The sequence below is a fragment of the Stegodyphus dumicola genome, chromosome 10, assembly GCF_044657685.1.
Source record: "Stegodyphus dumicola isolate Sdum_Otavi_A_Nest chromosome 10, ASM4465768v1".
Taxonomy (NCBI): Eukaryota; Metazoa; Arthropoda; class Arachnida; order Araneae; family Eresidae; genus Stegodyphus; species Stegodyphus dumicola.
Window position 1 is genome coordinate 122,715,019 of NC_140777.1, and position 21,819 is coordinate 122,736,837.

At 35.2% G+C, this 21,819-nt stretch overlaps 1 protein-coding gene across 2 annotated transcripts in view; it reads left to right on the top strand.

Annotated features, from left to right (window-relative positions):
* LOC118189288 (uncharacterized) overlaps positions 1-21,819 on the top strand; it is a 140,545-nt gene that overhangs the window by 50,356 nt on the left and 68,370 nt on the right. For both annotated transcript variants that reach the window (XM_085825475.1, XM_085825476.1), the window contains exon 3: positions 16,719-16,845. In XM_085825475.1, the coding sequence (XP_085681601.1) occupies positions 16,719-16,845 (127 nt within the window). The remainder of the gene's footprint in view (positions 1-16,718; positions 16,846-21,819) is intronic.

The following is a 21,819-nucleotide window of genomic DNA, read 5'->3' on the forward strand; positions in this document are numbered from 1 at the left end:
AAAACAAATCTATTTATTACTAATTCGCCAATTACATAACAATGCAGAAGTATTCCAAATATCCGAATTAATTAGAATAGCAACTATCTAAGTATTCTGATAACGGGAATGCTTTATTTCTAAACAATAACAACTTAATTATCCTAATGCAAATAATATAATTTTAGGTTTTCATTTCAACAAAATTTCTCAATCAAAGATAATAATTTTATTTCCACAAAGCGAAAGTATGTTTGTGAAACATTTTTTTACAAAATTATTCAAATAAATTATTTTTTATTTGCCTAAACATATAACTCATTTCTATTTTAACTAAAAAAGTAGTGAATTAGTTTTTATATGCGTACATCATACAATCTTATTTATTTATGTATTTACTGTTCAAAATGAGTCAAAGAAGTTATTTCATTATGTTTGTATAGAAAAATGCTTAATAAATATCTGTTTAACCAAAGTTAGACTAAAATTTAAAATTTTCTCCTATTAAATTAATTGTGTTAATTTTAACTGAGCAGATATTTATTAAATTTTGAATGTTCATTTAGAGAAAACTACAATAAAACCTCGGTTCGAGAATGCATTTCATTCGTCATCCGAAATGCCAATGAATCGACTCTATTTTGCGCATAGAAATATGAAATAGATCAATAAGGGATTTCCCAAACATTTTTGTTTTTGCATCGACTGCTTTCAAAAGAATACTTTGCTTCATCGATCCCCTTACATTTTCTGTATAATATACAGCATGCAATATAACCATAATATAAATAATTGTACATAATTAACTTAAAGATAACAATTGGACTAAGAATAAAAAAAATATTTTTGAGAAAAATTTATTTATTATATTATATTTATGTTTTATTATTTTTTGTATTATTATTATTATTATTAATTTTATAAATATAACCAATTTAAAAAAAATCACACATTCTAATTGGGCAAAAGTTTGATTTAAACTAATCGGATGGCTGAGTTTAATGTATAGATGCATTATTCTAATTAGTAGTTGGCGTAAAATTTCTCAACTCTTAAATCACGTCGTTCAACAATATTCAGTCTATTTCTTGTTTCCGTAGTAAATTACTGACTTGACTAAAGCTTGCTTCTTCTAGGTAAGAGGTAAACTCAATATTGTTGGTTCGGCAACAGTTTTCTAGCAGTTACTTCATAAACATTTTTATATTTAAAAAAATTTTATTTATTTGAAAAATGTATTAAATAATTTTTGCGTGTTTGTTCCCTTATATTTATTTTATATCATTCCTTCCTTCCTCCATGTCACAGTTTTATATCAGTAAACAATTAATTATCTATTTTATAATTTATTTTTTAACCAGTTGGCTTATGCTGATCAAACGCTGGTGCATGTTCTACTATCGACATCCAGTCGAACTCTTGATCCTCATTGTCGCCTTTTAAATTACGGGGACAATATCGACCCCGTTAAAATTTCTTCAATAAATATATTCCCAGATCAGAGATGATTGCTTATTTAAATTTTACAATAATAATTTGTGCACATGTTCAAAACCCTAAACCAATGGAAACCATTAACTCTAAAACAAAAAAGATAGGTATGATAATTAAGCAGATAAAACAAACTAAGGCTTAATTTTACCGTGCCCATACGAAGGGGAGTAGAGGGCGCAAGTGGAAAGTGAAGAGGAAAAGCCTAAGAGGAAAGATATTTTTGTTTGGATGAGGAACACCCTTCCATAAAAACATCAGGGAACTGTCTTTCTGAGCATCTTCTTTTAGTATCTTTGGGTTTCTCTGCTAGCACCGCTAGACTCTACTTGAGACTCGGTGAGCTCCATTTCGCTAAAAACTGATCTCATATGATTTGCCGTTGCCAACATTTTAAAATATTTCTAAAATAAGACATAGATGACTGAAAATGCTTCTGTTGTAGTTTGCTATTATAATATCATTACTTAAAAACTTTTTATCTTAACTCCGTTTTGCACATTAAATAAATAATGTGAACCATCATCTTTTCTTCGTTCTTTCTCCTCTGAAAACTTTCCCCCCAAAATCATCTTTTGCGGCTGCTTGTAAAATTGCTGATGTTCTTTCCTGTTGGGTTCATTTTTATGGTCTTCTAGTAATTTCTTCTTGTCTTCAATGCTGATTTCCAAGTTCGTGGTTTACTTCTAAACCAGTGGTTTTGGCATAATAGTATAGCAAAGTCCTAAATTTTAAAGCCTTTCAAAGTTTCTGCTTGCAACGCAGGCTGTCCATAACTTCCTTAGTCGAATTCATATCCGTTAACTGAGTCACTTACTATCAAGCTGTGTGAGTGAGAATTAAATATTGGACGTGTTTAAATATTTATAGAAGTCCGTGATTTTGATTCTGTGGCATAGATTATCTGAAAATATATTTGAAAATTATTTTATTGCTGACTTAATTGTTTTTAACTCGAGACATCTTTCAAATCTTATTTTATTTCTATAATTTGTTCATGAAACGAATTATTCGTGATTTGAAGTTCTGCAAAACTGTGTGTAGAGAAACAGTTTAGAAAAGCATAATGTATATTATTTTGGAGATGCAGCGATATTTTCCTACTACTAAAATTCTAGTATGGTATTTCCAAAGTTCCTAATTAATAGATTATCCGAATAAAAATAAAAAACGGAGTTGCTTACTAAATTTAAATTTAAATTTATTTAATTAATCTATTCTTTTCAGTTAATTCATATCAATTTCTATATCTCATTCATTATGTAGACAGTCCTTGTGTAATTCGAACTTGAACTAATAGCAGAAGCGAAGTAATTCCTTTCATGTAACACAGACTTCGCAAAGGCGCTTGAAATCACATCATTTACTCTCAAAAATTGATTGAAAACTAAATTTGAAAATTCTGGGGGTAGAATAAAAATTTAAAATCAAGCATGTATTGAAGCAGCAAGATTCAAAGAATTAAGACACAATAACACGCCGAATAAATACTAATTCAGAAGTCAAACAACAAAAATCAGCGTTAATTTACAAAATTTTCACAGGACTAGTTTCGATGGTTTTACCGAACCATCATCTTCAGCTGCAAAACCGCAAATGAACAAGATAGGAAATAATGTTTAGATAAGATAAGAAAGCCTGGACAAGAATAAGCAAGTGGCGCCATCTGTTGGCGAAACCAGAAATAAAACATAATTTCTCTAAATGCCGAAGGCAAATTTGGATTGGAATTAGGATCGTTAACTAGAACAGAAAGATTTTTATGAATGTGAAATGCCTCTAGAAAATCCAGTTCTCCAATGGAAGATGTTTTTTGAATAATTTTGGCAGCAGAAAAATTGAAAGTGTGATTTTCGGACCAACAATGTTGAGCAACAGAAGACTTCTGTGTTTCCTTTTTTCTAACATATGACTCATGTTCTTTGACGCGAAATTTTAAGGCTCTCTTAGTTTGGCCAATGTAAATTAAACCGCACTGGCAAGGAATCCTATAAATACCCCAGGAATTCATATCCGGAATGGGGTCCTTGAGTATAGAAGTTGGAATTTTATTGATGGGAGAGTAAACAACCCGAAAGTTAAATTTCTGAAAAATATGTGCAACTTTATAGCTAATTGATAGAAAGAAGGGAATGACAACAGAATTTTTATAATCTCCTAAAATAAGAGTGGGGCTTTTAGTGTGTTGAGATGAGAATTTTTTAACTGCTTGATTAATAATGTTGGGTGAAAAGCCCCTGTCAATAGCTATTGCTTTTAAATAATTTAGTTCATCATCAAGGGCTAGTTTGGAGGAGCAAACTTGAAGAGCACGGAAAACATAGGAATAAAATGAAGCTAACTTTTGTTTAGTCGGATGACATGATTTAAAGTGTGGTGGAAGGCAAACCGATGAAGGTTTACGGTAAACTGTAGTACTGAAGTTGGATGTGTTACGTGTGACCAGAATGTCGAGAAACGGAAGAGAATTGCAAGTCTCAAGTTCAAAAGTGAACTGAATAGCAGCATCAATAGAATTCATTGTTGAAAGAACTCTATTTAAATCATCTTTATTACCTTCAAACAGGGTAAAAGTATCGTCTACGTAGCGGAACCATGCCGGGAAGTTTAAAGTTTCAAACAATTTTGATTCATAATAATGCATGTAGATATCAGCCAGGATGGGACTGAGGGGGCTTCCCATGGCTAATCCCTCAGTTTGCTTGTAATATTTATTTTGGAAAACAAAATGTGTTTGTTTCAAACAGAGTTGAGTGAGAGAAATTAGCTCATCAATTTCGATGCAAGAGAAATGAAATTCGCGAAGTCTGGTTTCTAGACATCTTAATGCACCCTCCACTGGGACATTGGTGAATAATGATTTTACATCAAAAGAAACCATGAGTAAATTACGAGGAGAAATGTTTTTAACCTTTTTTACAAACTCTATTGAATTTTTTATGGTGTAAATGTTATTGTCTAATAGAGTGGAAAATCTAGAAATTAATATTTAGCTAATGGATACGAGGCAGTACCTAAATTTGATACAATAGGGCGGAAAGGAATACCACTTTTATGAATTTTGGGAAGAGCATATAATCTGGCACAATTCGCAACAGATGGGATAAGCGAATGTTTTAAGTTGCTTGAAATGATTTGCGAAGATTTGATCGCATTTTTTATTTTGGATAAGTCCGAAGGTGAAGGATCTTTAGGGATCGGATTATATGGTCCTTCGTTTAAGAGTTTAGTGACACCATCGATGTAAGCGTTCTTATCCATGACGACTATCTGGCCACCTTTGTCGGCCTTTGAAATGACAATATCCGGGTTAGAATGAATCTCGCGCATTGTAGCTCTTTTTCTCGCAGTTAGATTTGGTTTCAAAGGTTTATTATTGAATTTCACATTATGAGCGATAAGATGCCTAATCATTTCTTTCTGTGAATCTGAAACTTTACTGAACTTGAAAGCTTTTTCGATAGGAGCCAAAATCTTTGGAATCGAGGGTTTACAGGTTTGTGAGAAGTTAAAATTATATTTTAGAATTCTCTCTTGTTCTTCTGAAAGACTAACATTAGAAATATTAACTATTGGCTTGATGTTTACAATGGGAAGATTTTTTGAACTACTTGAACTGGAAGACTGTAAAAGAAGTTTTTCGAATTTAACTGCAAGGGTGTTTTTATGACGGTTAACTGCATTCTCCGTTCTAGACCAAGACTTTTGTTCAAGGGCAGTGAATTTTGGATATGTTTTAGTGAGTTCCAGATGAAGCTTATAGAGTTCATGTTCAATTTTGGACAATTGTTGACGTGTATCCCTTATCACGGACCGAAGTAAGGCAAGTTTGCAATTTAACAGAATTCTTGAAACGCGACTCGAAGGTTTTTGATTAGATTTGATTTGAATAAAATTGGGGATCATTAATTGGGGAACTTAAAACATTCGCTTATCCCATCTGTTGCGAATTGTGCCAGATTATATGCTCTTCCCAAAATTCATAAAAGTGGTATTCCTTTCCGCCCTATTGTATCAAATTTAGGTACTGCCTCGTATCCATTAGCTAAATATTTAGTTTCTAGATTTTCCACTCTATTAGACAATAACATTTACACCATAAAAAATTCAATAGAGTTTGTAAAAAAGGTTAAAAACATTTCTCCTCGTAATTTACTCATGGTTTCTTTTGATGTAAAATCATTATTCACCAATGTCCCAGTGGAGGGTGCATTAAGATGTCTAGAAACCAGACTTCGCGAATTTCATTTCTCTTGCATCGAAATTGATGAGCTAATTTCTCTCACTCAACTCTGTTTGAAACAAACACATTTTGTTTTCCAAAATAAATATTACAAGCAAACTGAGGGATTAGCCATGGGAAGCCCCCCTCAGTCCCATCCTGGCTGATATCTACATGCATTATTATGAATCAAAATTGTTTGAAACTTTAAACTTCCCGGCATGGTTCCGCTACGTAGACGATACTTTTACCCTGTTTGAAGGTAATAAAGATGATTTAAATAGAGTTCTTTCAACAATGAATTCTATTGATGCTGCTATTCAGTTCACTTTTGAACTTGAGACTTGCAATTCTCTTCCGTTTCTCGACATTCTGGTCACACGTAACACATCCAACTTCAGTACTACAGTTTACCGTAAACCTTCATCGGTTTGCCTTCCACCACACTTTAAATCATGTCATCTGACTAAACAAAAGTTAGCTTCATTTTATTCCTATGTTTTCCGTGCTCTTCAAGTTTGCTCCTCCAAACTAGCCCTTGATGAAGAACTAAATTATTTAAAAGCAATAGCTATTGACAAGGGCTTTTCACCCAACATTATTAATCAAGCAGTTAAAAAATTCTCATCTCAACACACTAAAAGCCACACTCTTATTTTAGGAGATTATAAAAATTCTGTTGTCATTCCCTTCTTTCTATCAATTAGCTATAAAGTTGCACATATTTTTCAGAAATTTAACTTTCGGGTTGTTTACTCTCCCATCAATAAAATTCCAACTTCTATACTCAAGGACCCCATTCCGGATATGAATTCCTGGGGTATTTATAGGATTCCTTGCCAGTGCGGTTTAATTTACATTGGCCAAACTAAGAGAGCCTTAAAATTTCGCGTCAAAGAACATGAGTCATATGTTAGAAAAAAGGAAACACAGAAGTCTTCTGTTGCTCAACATTGTTGGTCCGAAAATCACACTTTCAATTTTTCTGCTGCCAAAATTATTCAAAAAACATCTTCCATTGGAGAACTGGATTTTCTAGAGGCATTTCACATTCATAAAAATCTTTCTGTTCTAGTTAACGATCCTAATTCCAATCCAAATTTGCCTTCGGCTTTTAGAGAAATTATGTTTTAGTTCTGGTTTCGCCAACAGATGGCGCCACTTGCTTATTCTTGTCCAGGCTTTCTTATCTTATCTAAACATTATTTCCTATCTTGTTCATTTGCGGTTTTGCAGCTGAAGATGATGGTTCGGTAAAACCATCGAAACTAGTCCTGTGAAAATTTTGTAAATTAACGCTGATTTTTGTTGTTTGACTTCTGAATTAGTATTCAAAGAATTAGTCACTTTATATAGTACTTTCTTCCGCTCATGGTGGGGATTGTTGAAAATAAGGAAAAAATGCTGATGATCACTTATCTTGAGCATTGCAAAGTTGCTGTTGCTTGCAAATAGGTGCTCTCATTGTCGAGTACAATGTTCTCATAGTTGTAATGCGCACTGACAATTATACAATTATTTTTTTTTAAAAAATATGCTGCTGTGGATTACCAAGAGCTTTACAAATAGGCGATATGTTACCGTATAAGGTATTTCTCCCGCCTTCGTGGTGTGGTGGTCTGCACGCTGGGCGCGTATTCTAGAGGTCCGAGGTTCGATTTCCGGCGAAGGCGTTGCATATTTTTCATCTTGCCTGCTTCCAAAAAATACCTAATGTCTCTACAGTTGCGCCCGAACTAAAAGGGTGGTGGATGATGAATCTCCAACCCCACGATTTGGCGATTGGGCCCCCTAAAAACCCCAGTCGCCCTTTAAAAGGGCTAAATAATCACTGCTAAATCATAATTATTTTTTGACGCCTGTAATCCTTGAATATTAATAAAGACTGGTTTTCAAGAGAGAAGCGTTCGACAATAAGCGATTTAGATAAGCGTTGAATTGCATTATCGAACTGTGCCCAATATTTATGAAACTTTCCAAAATCACGCTGAAATGGTTCTATACGAATTTTCGGCGTATTTGTTTTTCTCTTGTTCACTATTCGAAATCAGTAAATTATTCGACCAATCTGCCTTATTCCTATCAAAATTTAGGATCTAATTGTTGACTTTCGTTTTCGCGTTCTCTACAGGGTGTCCTGCGAACGTTGCAACAAACTTCTGGAGGAGGTAGGGTACATCATAAGGATTAAGAATTGCATGGGAACCCGTGCCCAGAAACGTCACTGAATCCCACCAGGGATGCTGTATAGGGAAATGGTAGTGGAAAGTGAGGATTGCCTCATTCGAGCAGTAGCATGGAACGCTATACGAACGTAGAGCTTGCAGACATGCACTTAGGGTACGGCATAGCTGAGGGTAATGGACGAGCCGCTGCACGCATTTATCAAGAACGTTTCCCCGACAAACATCAACCACACCACATTTTGTTTGCAGTCTGTATCAAAATTTGTGCACCTACGGGTCATTAAAAAATGGTAAGATAAGTGAGACCAGGCCACGATCGACTCGCTTGGTCATTAGGGAAGACAGTATGTTGGATACGGTGGAGAGTAATACAAAGACCAGCTTACGTGCCATTGCCTCTCAATTAAGAATTTCTCGTACCAGTGTCCAGCGTGCCTTGAACGCCGAGTCCTTCCATACTTTTCGTCTCCAAAGGGTTCAGTTACTGCTCCAAAGGGTTCAGTTACTGTTATTCAATCACCACAATCAGCATCTGTGGGCTTATGCTCATCTGTGCCTACGGTGTGCGGCTCCACACGGCACAATAACGCTTCAAAGTTAATGTGTGGGCGCCTGCTCATTTTGGACTGGATGTTCGTAGCCATTTGAACAGATCATTCCCGCATCAATAGATTGGGCGTGGTGATTTCTTTTTGTGGGAAGCCATCAAAAGTGTCCTGTATCACTATCATGTTAGGTCTGAAATGGATCTCGTGACAAGACTCGTCTGTGCAGCTGCTACAAAGAAACTACCGGTGTGTTTGAAACATGTCCGGCAAGCAAAGGTCCGTCGGTGTCAGGCATGTTTGGCGTCTGCTGATGCAAACTTCCAGCATCTGTTGTAACATTCAAGCTGTCGCACTTCATTTGTATTCATGCCCAATAAATGTTTCAAATTAATCACTGTCTTGTTTCCTTTCCCATCTTCTACCTCTTCGACCACTTACAATTGACATTTCCTGGCATGAGTCCTATGCAATTCTTAATCCTTATGATGTGCCCTACCTCGCCTAGAAAGTTTGTTGCAATATTGACGGGACATCCTGTGTATTCCTGATTATTCTCGACTTTCGTTTCGAGAACTGACACTTCAGGAATTCCTCAATTTCTAAATCTAACTTAAATATCTGTTCTGCTGTTCTTGTAGATGCATCTCACATTATTTTAATGATTTTATACCTACAATATCTTGTTCCAGTTGTTTAGATAGTCTGTTAATTACTTGCGCTGTTAATCTTTTTAACGTTTTGCGGTTCATTTTCCTTATCTAAGCCTTTCTTAGTATTCTCTTCCATGGTAATAACTAATAATACGATTCTATAACTTCATTCGGTATAAATTCTATACTTCATTCAGTATAAATTCTATACTTCATTCAGTATAAATTTTATATTCTGTTAGTATTATCTATCATAAATAATTCAGTATAAATATTCTACAGCTAAAGAAAGAATTCAATTTCAAATCAAAACTTACCCCTTCTTTAATGCTCATGGTGTGTGACAGTAATATGACTCATTCGGTAGGTAATTGTTCGATGTTATGCAAATTGTATTTCTTTCCTTGTACCGAGGAGCGGCGCAGACGCAAATTTGTTAGGTTTTTAAAGCTCGCGTTTAGAGCTTTGAGGTTGCGGTGATTTACTGGAGTTTCAACTAAGCAGAGGTTCTTCTGAGTAATCGGTAAGCTGCTACTGAAGTCGGAGGTTTCAACGTGTTCTTCGCCGTTCCTCAGCCATTTTAATGTTTGAAAGCCAATAAAGAAGTTTCGGTCAACATTATTACTCTGAGGTTTCTTGGGTTCTACACTGAGGGAATATCAAGTCAATTACAGTCCACTATTTTTAAACGACGGAACGTACATATTTTTGGTCCGTCGGCTACGGAGTCGCAGTAAAATTGGCGAGTCAGTGTGTTTTTATATCTTTCTTATTAGATAATGGAATTTACAACGCTTAAGACTAAAAAGCGTGTAGCTAAAGCTAAGTTGAGTAAATTGAAGGAGAAAATTACAGTGACTTACGATTCTGCTGATGTTGATCAGTTAGAACTTTTATAATCTAGATTAAATAATGTAATGACCGAACTTTCGGATATTTTTGGTAACATATTTGTAGTGTGTGAAGAAAAAGATATTGATGTCTTTATAAAAGAACAGCAGGTCATACAAGATACTGTTGCTGAGCTAATTTTAATGCTAACCAGAGTTAAGAATGTTAAAGACATTAGTGTGGAAACTAAATCTTGTGAAATAGCGAGTATACGCTTACCTAAGCTAACTCTTCCTGTATTTAGTGGCAATGCTGAAGAATGGTTATCATTTTTTTGATTTATTTAAAACGGCGATAGTGGATAATGACCGTTTATCAGGTGCACAAAAGCTACAATATTTAAAGGGTTCTTTAAAAGGAGATGCTTTGCGGATTGTTCAAGCTTCAACTATTTGTACAGGAATTTCGAAATAGCGTGGCATTTATTGTGTCAAAGATTTTCACATAAGAGAGAATTACTTTCATCGTTATTAAAGAAAATCTTGTATTTATCAAATTTACAAGCTGAAATTCCTAGTCAGATATTAGCGTTAGCAGACACTGTAAGAGAATGTGTATGTTCGTTTGAAAATCTAGGATTCAAAGTGGAGCAATTCGCGGATACTATTTTAATGTTAATAGTACAGTTTAAATTGGATTCTTCGACGAGAAAATGGTGGGAAAGAACATTAAAGAGTGAGAAAATACCAACACTTAGTGAGCTGTTAGAGTTCTTGAAATCTCATGCCAGAACCTTGCAAGCAGGTAAAACGCAAGGTGTTAAAAAACAAGTTACAAAAGACAAGTTAACTTCATTGGCTTCAGAGATTCGCGCGCAGTGTACGTATTGTAAAGCCGGTCATTCATTTTTTAAATGTAATAAGTTTTTAAATCTGAATGTTCAGGAACGCGTTAATTTTGTCAAGAAAAATAATGTTTGTTTTAATTGTTTGATTTCAAATCATAAAGCTTTCGAGTGTAGAAGTACACATAAATGTAAAAAGTGCTTTAAAAATCATCACACACTACTGCATTTCGAAAGAGTTCAAAATGAACCAAAGGCACGTAAAGGAGTTACGAACAGTTCGAATGAATTATCAGTGACGGCTAAGCCATTTTTCTCTGAGCCAGAACCTCGTGCTCAATCGGCTGGGTCAGGGGAGAATATCGTAAGTTCTAGTCCAGTAATTAAATCTTGTGTTTCAGACTTTAATTTTCAGCGTGAAGTTTTATTATGTACGGCTGTTATTAAAGTGTTAAATTCATCGGGTGAATACCAATTGTGTAGAGCCCTCCTTGACCCTGGCAGTCAAGCAAGCCTGATTTCAGAAGATTGTGTACAAAGGCTAGGGTTAGCAAGAAAGAAATGCCAAAGTTTTTATTTCATGTTTAGGGTCTTTGGATACGAAAACTAATGGAATTACGGAAATGAACTTCGTTCCGCATTTTCCGGTGAAAGCGTCATTTAAAACACCAGTATTTATCATCAATAGAATTATTGGAACCTTGCCGCATTTTACATTGGATAAGAAGTACGTTGAGGAATATAATGATTTAATGTTAGCAGATCCAACATTTTACAAAAGTGGGCCTGTTGATATACTTTTAGGCGTAGATATTGCCTTACCTCTTTTAAAGGGGGAAATAATTAAATGCGAAGAAGGTAAACCAGTAGCTTCTCGTTCTGAACTAGGATGGATTATTTCAGGTAGTGTGAATAATTCAACAGAAATTAATCCTACTATCTATGTGAATAATATACAAGTGGAAACTGATCAGATGCTGTCTGACTTTTGGAAATTGGATGCTGTACCTACGTTTGACATGCTTGCTAAATCGGAGAGAGCATGTGAAGATTACTTCAAATCTACATATACGAGAGAGGAAAGTGGGGTATATACTGTGAAATTTCCGTTTCACTCTCCGCCTTCGCAGCTTGGAGATTCCAGACAATTAGCTATGCGTAGATTCCAATCTTTAGAAAATTCACTTCTAAAAAGGCCTCAGATATATGAACAGTATAAGGATTTCATGAGGGAATACCTTGAGCTGAGACATATGGAGGGAGTGCCTGAGGGAGAGATTCTTATTGACTCTACGTATTACATGCCGCATCATGCCGTATTAAGAATCAAGTACTACGACTAAACTGAGAGTTGTTTTCGATGCTTCAGCTAAAACGACATCGAGTCTTTCATTAAATGCTATTTTGATGGTTGGGCCAAGAGTTCAGCAAGAGCTGTTTCCAATTCTTCTACGGTTTAGAACTTACAAAATTGCAGTATGTGCCGATGTAGAGAAGATGTTCAGACAAATTCGTGTCCAACCAGAAGATACAAATTGGCAACGAATGCTTTGGAGGGATAGTCCTAGTGAGCCCTTGAGTACATTTAAATTAGTGACAGTTACATATGGGACTGCCTGTGCGCCATATTTGTCTACTAGAGTAACGAAACAACTTGCATTAGATGAACAAGTGAGATTCCCTTTAGCATCAAAAATTGCCCTTCGTGATTTTTATGTTGATGATTTGCTTTCAGGGGCACAAAGTGAAGAGGAAGCGAATGTTCTAGTTCAGCAGTTGATTGAAATGATGAAAAGGGGTGGATTCCGCTTAAGAAAGAGGATTTCAAACAGTTCAGCTATTTTAGAGAATATTCCCGAGTGCTTACGAGAATCCAGTATTTCTCTTGAAATAACCAGTAACTTGAAATAACCATAAAGGTATTGGGAATTAATTGCAACAACTCTAGTGATACATTTCATTTTTCGGTATGCACAAGTGATAAAGAGTTTACTAAGAGGACTATTTTATCAGAGGTAGCCAAAATCTTTGATTCAGTGGGATGGTTAGCGCCAACAATAATATACGCGAAAATATTATTACAAGAGTTATGGAACTTACAGCTGGGTTGGGATGAACTCGTTGATAAGAAAATAAGTAGAAAATGGAAGCGTTTCTATGTAGAATTGCCCTTACTTTCAAGCTTACAATTTCCGAGGTATGTCTTGAGTCCGAAGGCAGTAGTTATAGAAATCCATGCTTTCTGCGACGCTTCAGAAAAGGCTTATTGTGCAGTCATCTATCTCCGAACAATCAACCTTGATTCGTCAGTCAAGGTCAGCCTTCTGACATCGAAAACCAGAGTAGCGCCCTTAAAAACCCAGTCTCTTCCGAGACTAGAGTTGTGTGCTGCGTTACTTTTAACCAACCTCTTACATGCAGTATTATCATGCATAGAATTGCCTATTAACAATATTTACGCATGGACCGACCCGCGGGTTACATTGGTATGGGTTTTGTCGGAACCTCGCCGTTAGCTACCTTTTGTGGCAAATCGAGTTGCAAAAATCCAAGAAGCTGTTCCAGGTATTCAATGGAATTATGTTGCTGGGAAACAAAATCCTGCAGACTGTGGGACCAGAGGTTTTTATTCCATCAGAATTCTTACAGTGTGAGTTATGGATGAAGGGACCGCAGTGGTTAAACGAATCCCTAATTCATGTGCAGCAAAATTCAAGTGTAGAATTAGAAAATGAGGTTATGTTGAAGGAATTGAAAAAGAGTTTCAGTTCAAATGTTTCCAAATTTGAAGAGCCTAGTGTGTTTTCAAGATTTTCATCATGGTTAAAGTTATGTCGAGTGTTAGCGGGGTGTTTAAAATTTAGAAATAATTGTAGTAAGTTACCTACAGAGCGTATAAAGGGTTATTTATCTACTGAAGAATCCTGTGAAGTTACTTCTATGATTGTTAGGATTGTACAAAGAGCCGAATTTCCAGAAGAATTATTCTGTTTAGACTCTGGGAAACCCTTGAAGACATCAAGTAAATTACTGTCTTTAAGTCCTTTCTTGGATTCCGCAGGAATAATGCGTGTAGGAAGGCTCAGAAACTCTACAGTTTCAACTAATCAGAAACATCCTATGATTTTACCTAAGAATCACAATATTACGCGTTTAATTATTAAGCATTATCATGACACTTATCTTCACGCAGGTACGCAGCTACTCACTTCTGTCATACGACATAGATTTTGGATTGTGAATGCTAGAGATATTATAAGAAAGTGTATAAACCAATGTGTTATCTGCCGTAGAGTTAGAGCGCAAACTCCAACTCAGCTAATGGCACATTTACCCGCTTCAAGAGTTACTCAAAGTAGAGCTTTTTGTCGTGTAGGGATTGATTTAGCAGGACCATTTAACGTTAAATATCGTCCTGGTAGAGGAGTCAAAATCTTTAAGTGTTACGTATGTCTATTTATTTGTTTTACTACAAGAGCAATACATTTAGAATTAGTTGGAGATCTTTCAACAAAATCATTCCTCGCGACACTTAAGCGGTTTATAGCTCGTAGAGGCAAACCGTGTGAAATTCACAGTGATTGTGCAACGAATTTTATAGGAGCTAATAAAGAATTAAGGAAAGCCTTTTCTACTGTTCAACGTGATAAACAGTTACAGGGTTATATTTCTTCAGAAAATATTAAATGCTAATTCAGAAGTCAAACAACAAAAATCAGCGTTATATTTACAAAATTTTCACAGGACTAGTTTCGATGGTTTTACCGAACCACCATCCTTAGCTGCAAAACCGCAAATGAAGAAGATAGGAAATTTAATTAAATTTAATAAATTCAAATGAAGAAGATAGGAAATTAATTCATTTACTATCTTCTTCATTTGCTGTTTTGCAGCTGAGGATGGTGGTTCGGTAAAACCATCGAAACTAGTCCTGTGAAAATTTTGTAAATATAACGCTGATTTTTGTTGTTTGACTTCTGAATTAGTATTTATTCGGCGTCTTATTGTGTCTTAATATTAAATGGTTATTTAATCCTCCCTCTGCCCCTCATTTTGGAGGGCTTTGGGAAGCGGGTATCAAGTCTATGAAACATCACTTAAAAAGATGTTTAGGAACATTTACTTTAACATACGACGAATTTTTGACATTAATAACCCAAATTGAATCCTGTCTTAATTCTAGGCCTTTGGTACCAGCTTCAAGTGATTGTAGCGACTTGGAGACGATAACACCAGGACACTTTTTAACCGGAGCGGCTTTAAGCGCTATTCCAGAATCTAACCAAATTCAAGAAACCATAAGCTGCAGTGACCGTTGGACAGGGGCCTAGCTAGACGGGGGCAAAGGGGGGCATCTGTCCTCGGGCGCAGAATCCAAGGGGCGGCGAACTGATGTTACGGCATTTTAGAATTAAATGTTTTCCATCCTTGGCAAGCAGTAGGGGGCGCGAAATCTTCAGTTGTCCGTCGGCGCTGAAAACCCTAGCTACGACTCTGCCGTTGGAGGTACGTGCAAAGGTTATTTCAACATTTCTGGAAGAGATGGAGCAGTGAGTATTTATGTAGATTGCAGCAGAGACCCAAGTGATGCAATTTGCAACAAGATCTGAAGGTTGGTGTTATGGTTCTTATTAAGAACTAAAATCTACCTCCGCTACGTTGGAAATTAGGTAGAATTACTAAAGTGTATCCTGGTCTTGATAAGAAAGTTCGAATGGTGAGTTTACGCACTTCCAATGGTGAAATAAAACGGCCTATAGCAAAGCTATGTGCTTTGCCATTTAATTCCTGATTTAGAGACTTTAATTTTTATTTTCAGGTTTATTCAGTTCAACATATTAAATTTATTGTTTGAACCCCCTTGGGACTTCAAGGCTGGGGGTATGTTCGATGTTATGCAAATTGTATTTCTTTCCTTGTACCGAGAAGCGGCGCAGACGCAAATTTGTTAGGTTTTTAAAGCTCGCGTTTAGAGCTTTGAGGTTGCGGTGATTTACTGGAGTTTCAACTAAGCAGAGGTTCTTCCGAGTTTGCTCGGTAAGCTGCTACTGAAGTCGGAGGTTTCAACGTGTTCTTCGCCGTTCCTCAGCCATTTTAATGTTTGAAAGCCAATAAAGAAGTTTCGGTCAACATTATTACTCTGAGGTTTCTTGGGTTCTACACTGAGGGAATATCAAGTCAATTACAGTCCACTATTTTTAAACGACGGAACGTACAGTAATAATCCCACTTCTCAGAATATGTTAGCTAGTGACCTAGCTATACTCGTTAGAATGGCTCATTTTTATTAAACTAGGTTATTAAAGAACTAATTATTTTCATATTTACATCCAGCTAGCTGTGTGTTGGGAATCATTACACGCGTTCTCGCTGTTCTCTCTTTTGCCCCCTCTAGTTTTCTTACAACGCCCTCTGTCGGAATTTGTACACTGTTTAGTTTCATATATCCTTGGTTTCTCGCAAATATCTTTGAACAACATCACGCATTTTGTGTCAGAATTTTTGTATTATTTTTCATTCTAATATGAGAAAATATTTTAACTTTTAATAATTTACCTAACTATTTTATCGCACATTTCAATTGTATTACAAATAAAATTTAATAAATAATCCTCTTTATATATTCATCGCATATTTCTTTTCTGTCTGATCTTCTTTATTCAGTACTATTAGTAACCCAGCTACATTTATTTGATTTGTAAAGTAAGCCCAAAACTGAATAATATTTTCATTTTTCAAGCCAAAATTTTGGAAAAAATATTAATTTGAGCTTCACAATCTAATGAATTTTATTTAATTAAATAATAAATTAGTAAGTATGCCATATTTTGCTTAAATTTTAGAAATTCATAAACCAACAAATTTCGAAAATTTTGAAAGCATTTGATAAAACCCACATTCCAAAAATTCTTATAGCCTCTTTTCTTTCTTTCTTTCTTTTTTTTTTTTTTTTTTTTTTTTTTTCAGAGTACGAAGAAGCCTATATTGCAGCAAATATCCACGACGATGTGAGAAACCAAATAACATTACTTCATTTTGCAACAGTTATCCTCATTACTGTATGAGCAACTCTGATAAAATGGAAAATTTTACAGTAAGTAAGAACAATACAAAATAAATTTTTCATAAAATGATTAGGAAAATTCTTTGCAGTGCATACTTTTCATGTTTCATGCAAATATTTAAGTGTAAAACTGTAAGATTTTCAACGTAAATGTGTAGATATTAGGTTATTTCAAAGTAGGAGACAGGAGAAATTAGCAATGCCCTCACCAGGATTCGAACCACGGGCCTCTCGAACACGCGCCGAGTGTGCTGACCATTACACTACGAAGGCATGCTAAGAAGGCGGGAGAAACACCTTGTATACTACCCCTTTTTAAGGCGACTGAGGATTAGGGGACTTAATCGCCAAATCATCCACCACCCTTTTAGTTCGGGCGCCACTGTAGAGTCACTCGGTTAATTTTTGGAAGCAGGAGAGATGAAAAATAAGCAGTGCCTTCGCCGGGACTCGAAGTAGAAAAGTTGGTGGATGATGATTCTTCACCACCAGGATTTGGCGATTGGGTTCCCTAATCCCCAGTCGCCCTTTGAAAGGGGGAGTATATAAGGTATTTCACCCGCCTTCTTAGCATGCCTTCGTGGTGTAATGGTGAGCACGCTCGGCGCGTATTCGAGAGATCCGAGGATCGAGTCCCGGCGAGGGCATTGCTCAATTTTTTCACGTCTCTCAGCATCAAAAATCCTAATGTCTCTACAAATGTATGATCTAAGTGTTTTGTCGTTTTACTTCAACGCCATACATACTTCAGTAAGAATGTCCAAATGCGTACTTGATAGCGGTTCATTAAACTAGTCATTACATAAATAAGAATAAAAACTTATAAATTACGTATAGCAATTTCTTTACTTCATTTTCGATCATTCCAATGGCTATCATCAGACCAAAATCTGGAGCTGTCAATTCGAAAAGCTCGCTATTGCACCCTGTTATTGGTCAAGGTCGAAAGTAATGACTAATGCATGTTTCTTGTCTCTTTATGTATCTTAGAGGCTCCAAACTGATGCGCCAAGTGACGATTCTGTTGGATTTCGGACATAAGGTTGAACTAAGTGAATTATTAAATAAGACTTCATTTTAAATAAATTGCGAATATTTCGTTTAACTTTTAATCTGTAAGCCATAAATATTTTCTATAATTAAGAATTAAAACAAATGTTTTCAACTAGAATGTTCAGAATTGTTTGAAATCGTACAGATGATTAGGTAAAGCTCACTATTGCATTCTGTCATTGGTCAAGATGGTGTCCGCCGATAACATCGCGGCAAATACATCGCGGGCGAAAACGTCGCGGAGAAAACAACGCAAGGCGAAAACGTCGTGCTACAAAACATCGTGGGAGAAAACATCGCAAAGAGAAAACATCGCAGTTCTAAACCATCGTGGTACAAAATATCGTCGTCGAAAATAAAGCGGTTGTAACCGTCAAGATCGGAAGTAATGGCTAATTCATTCCTGTTTTTGTGTTTTTGAAGGCTGAAAACTGATGCGGCAAGGAACGATTCTTTTGGATTTCAGACTTAAGATTGAAATAAATGAATTATTAAATTAGACTAAATATTAAATTAAATAAATCGCGAAGATTTCGTTTAAACTTAATTCTATAAGCACATTTTCTACAGTTAAAACTTACAAGGAATGTCTTTCAGTTGGAATGTTCAGAATTGTTTGAAAACGTACAGGTGATTATGAAAAGCAAGCCATTACAGATTGCTATTGATCAAGATCGGAAATAATAACTAATCCATGCTTCCTGCCTTTTTTTTGCATCTTAGAGGCTTAAAACTGATGCGGCGGATCCAGTCTTTTAGATTTCAGACTTAAGATTAAATTAAGTAAATTATTAAATAAAACTTGAGATTAAATTAAATAAATCGCAAAAACTTCGTTTAACTTTTATTCTAAAAGCATAATTATTTAATACAATTAAAACTTAAAAGGAATATCTTTCGACTAAAATGTTAAGAATTCTTTGAAAAAGTAGAGATGATTCTTCGCATTTAGAACTTTAGTTATTGAGATGCGGTCCAAGAGTGGCCGAAAGGAAAAAAATGACTGAACACTGTTAACTCTACCAGCTTCAGATCTCGACTAATGTGTGTGTGTGTGATTATGGCAAAGCCTCGAGGGCTATCTACCTAAGAGGAGGGATGCCTTCGTGGAGGACTTTCTAAGGGAAACTGGCTCGTATACACGTTGCACATGGGGAAAACCACGAAAACGCCCAGGCAGCCAGCCCGTTCGCGGGATTCGAACCTCGGACCGAACTACCAGTGTTCAACGTCTTTACCTCTCCGCCGCTGGTGGGCTTCTCGATTAATGAGTTTTCGCTATTATCTCCAACTGTAAAGTGAATATGAGCAAATTTTCTCAGAAAATCATCCACAAAGGCATCCTTTCTTTTATGCAAGTATTCATGTGAGTTTAGATATAATCTGTTAAATAAGCAAACAATATATGAGTACACAGAACGTTCCATGTCTGCTTCGCTTTAATAAATAAGCGCGCTGTTTAGTTGCTGTATCTAAGGTAATTAATAAAACGTACCAAAAAATAATATTTTGTACTTTATTTTTTGATTATCCAAAATTTCAAAATGCCATTTTATGAGTACTTCAAAAACAATTCTTGTTGGTTGTGCATTAGCACTGAAGGCGTAAAGAGTACGTTTCCTCAAGCACAATTTTCATTAAAGAATGTCAGAATTTCATTAAAGAATTAAGTCAAAAAGTTAACTACGAAATCTTTATTTAATAAAATAGGACAATTTTGCTTAACTTAAGCATAACAAAAAGTAATAATCTTCACAGACATTAAAAACACTGAATTATCGAAAAGGAGATAACTTACATAGAATCATCATCAGTCCTAAACATCATCAGGCTTACCTATTTTAGGCAATAAAAAAAAAAGAAAAGAGGAACATACTTTAACACCGTACCTGAAAAGAGAAAGTACTAACTTGATTTAGACCTTTGGCCAGGTACAAGTAGCTAGGGTGAGAATTGAATATACTGCATTGTTCACGAACTTTACTTTCTTTCGCCAATATATATCTTGACGCACGTTCGTTTCGTATGCCTTTCGAATTTCATTAGGCAAAATACCTAAATTTATGCTAACAGTTCTTTGAAATGATTAGTTCTTGCGGTGAAAATATGAAATAAAAACGAATAGATCAATAGCAAAAAGTGCTTTCTACTGCTGTCAATTTTTACTAAATTAATAGATTGTGTTAATGATTGAAGAGATTTGAAAGTGAGCCATATACCAGAGAAATCTCTGAGTCATCTTCATGTTGAAAAATGTTTAGTCTCGGCAGTAGTTTAGAATTTCATACTAAAAGTTTATTCTCGAATGAACTTAATCAACAAAATTATATAGACCTCTGTTATATTGAGTACTTGATCAGCATTTAAATTGTAAGTTTCCTTTCATAGAAATGCCTATATCAGGTCTTCTTAAACTTTTTTCAGTCACGACCCCAGGATCCCATAATATTTATGAAAATTTTGTAGGACCCCATAAGCATTGCACAAATCCGGCACACGCGTGAGTGAAGCTGTCAATTTTTTCACTTGTACTACAATATACTATTGCAGTTTTAGGTCACTAACTTTAATTTCTAATTTTAAGATATAAAACAGTGTGAAAATTTTAAATAAGTAACAGAAAAAATGACAGCGTCATGTGCAAAGCAAGTAAAATTAACGTTTATATTATAAAAGGAATGCGTTGAAACGTTTGATTTTTGTCTATTTTCAGATACATTGTGTAAAAATATTTGGTAATTGTAAAATTATAATAAGTTAAAGAAATATCAAAACTGCTAAAATGTTTGAAGACCCCCATGGGTGTCGCGACCCAAAGTTTAAGAAACTGTCGACTATATCATTCAAAATTCCAAAGACAAATTATTCAGTACTGAAATTCGAAGTAGTTGAACAAAAAAGAACTGAGTTATTTTCGGTGTGCAGTACGAATTTATTTGTTTATCTCAGAATTATCTGAGTTAAGAATCCTTTATATTGATTCATGTATTTTGGCATCTAATTTTTTTTTAATTATATCACTCGGTTTTCTATCATATTTTGTTTACAGTCATCAGCTGAAGATATTATTTCTACTAATATAATTTCGCAGAACTATTTACTTGCTTAAATGTATCAGAACATATATTACAAGCTATGATTTATTTCTCTTGATTTTCCTTCAAGCAAGCATTTAACAATTTCTCCCTTACAATCAATCACTTTATGTAATATTTAGGCTTTCTTATTCGCTATTTTACTGTTCTACTATAGGATCATTAATTCATTTAAATGTGTTTTCTGATTTAAGTGAGTATCTCCATTTTATGTGGTCATATTGAGAATGCTTCTATTTTTTGAAAGCTGTCTAGAGTCATTAGATTTATTTCGGAGCAGGAAACAGGAGAAATCAGAAATGCCGTCGCCGAGATTCGAACTGATTACTTCCTGGTGACTAGCCTGGCGTACTTCCATTTGCATGCTGAAGGAACGTTGTAGGAAAGGAAAGTTTTTATATTCTTTCCCACTTGAAGGGCAGCAAGGAATTCTCCTCCACTTGAAGGATAGCTTGGGAAGAAGTGGATCAAGTGTGCAAATTCAAGTGGTGTTGATTTTTATCGCCCATCAGTTTTAGATCGGGCGCTCTTTGTCGAGGTTTCGGAGTTTTTTTTTTACTACTTTACTTACTAAGTGAGAACATCAGTATTGCCTTTTTCGAGATTCGAACTCTAGATTTTCCATTTCCAAACCTCACATGCTTTCAATTACAGCACAGAGGAAAATGGTAAGGAAAAAAAAAACTTTTTACAGCTTTATCTTCCTTCAACCTTGATATAGTTATTCTCGAATTGCAATATTCATGTTTCTAATATAATTATTAAATAATAACAATAATTTTCTTTTATATAAAAAATTGTATAGTGGGGAATACAAAGATGTTACCACTTGAATAGATATATTAATTTTCAAGTT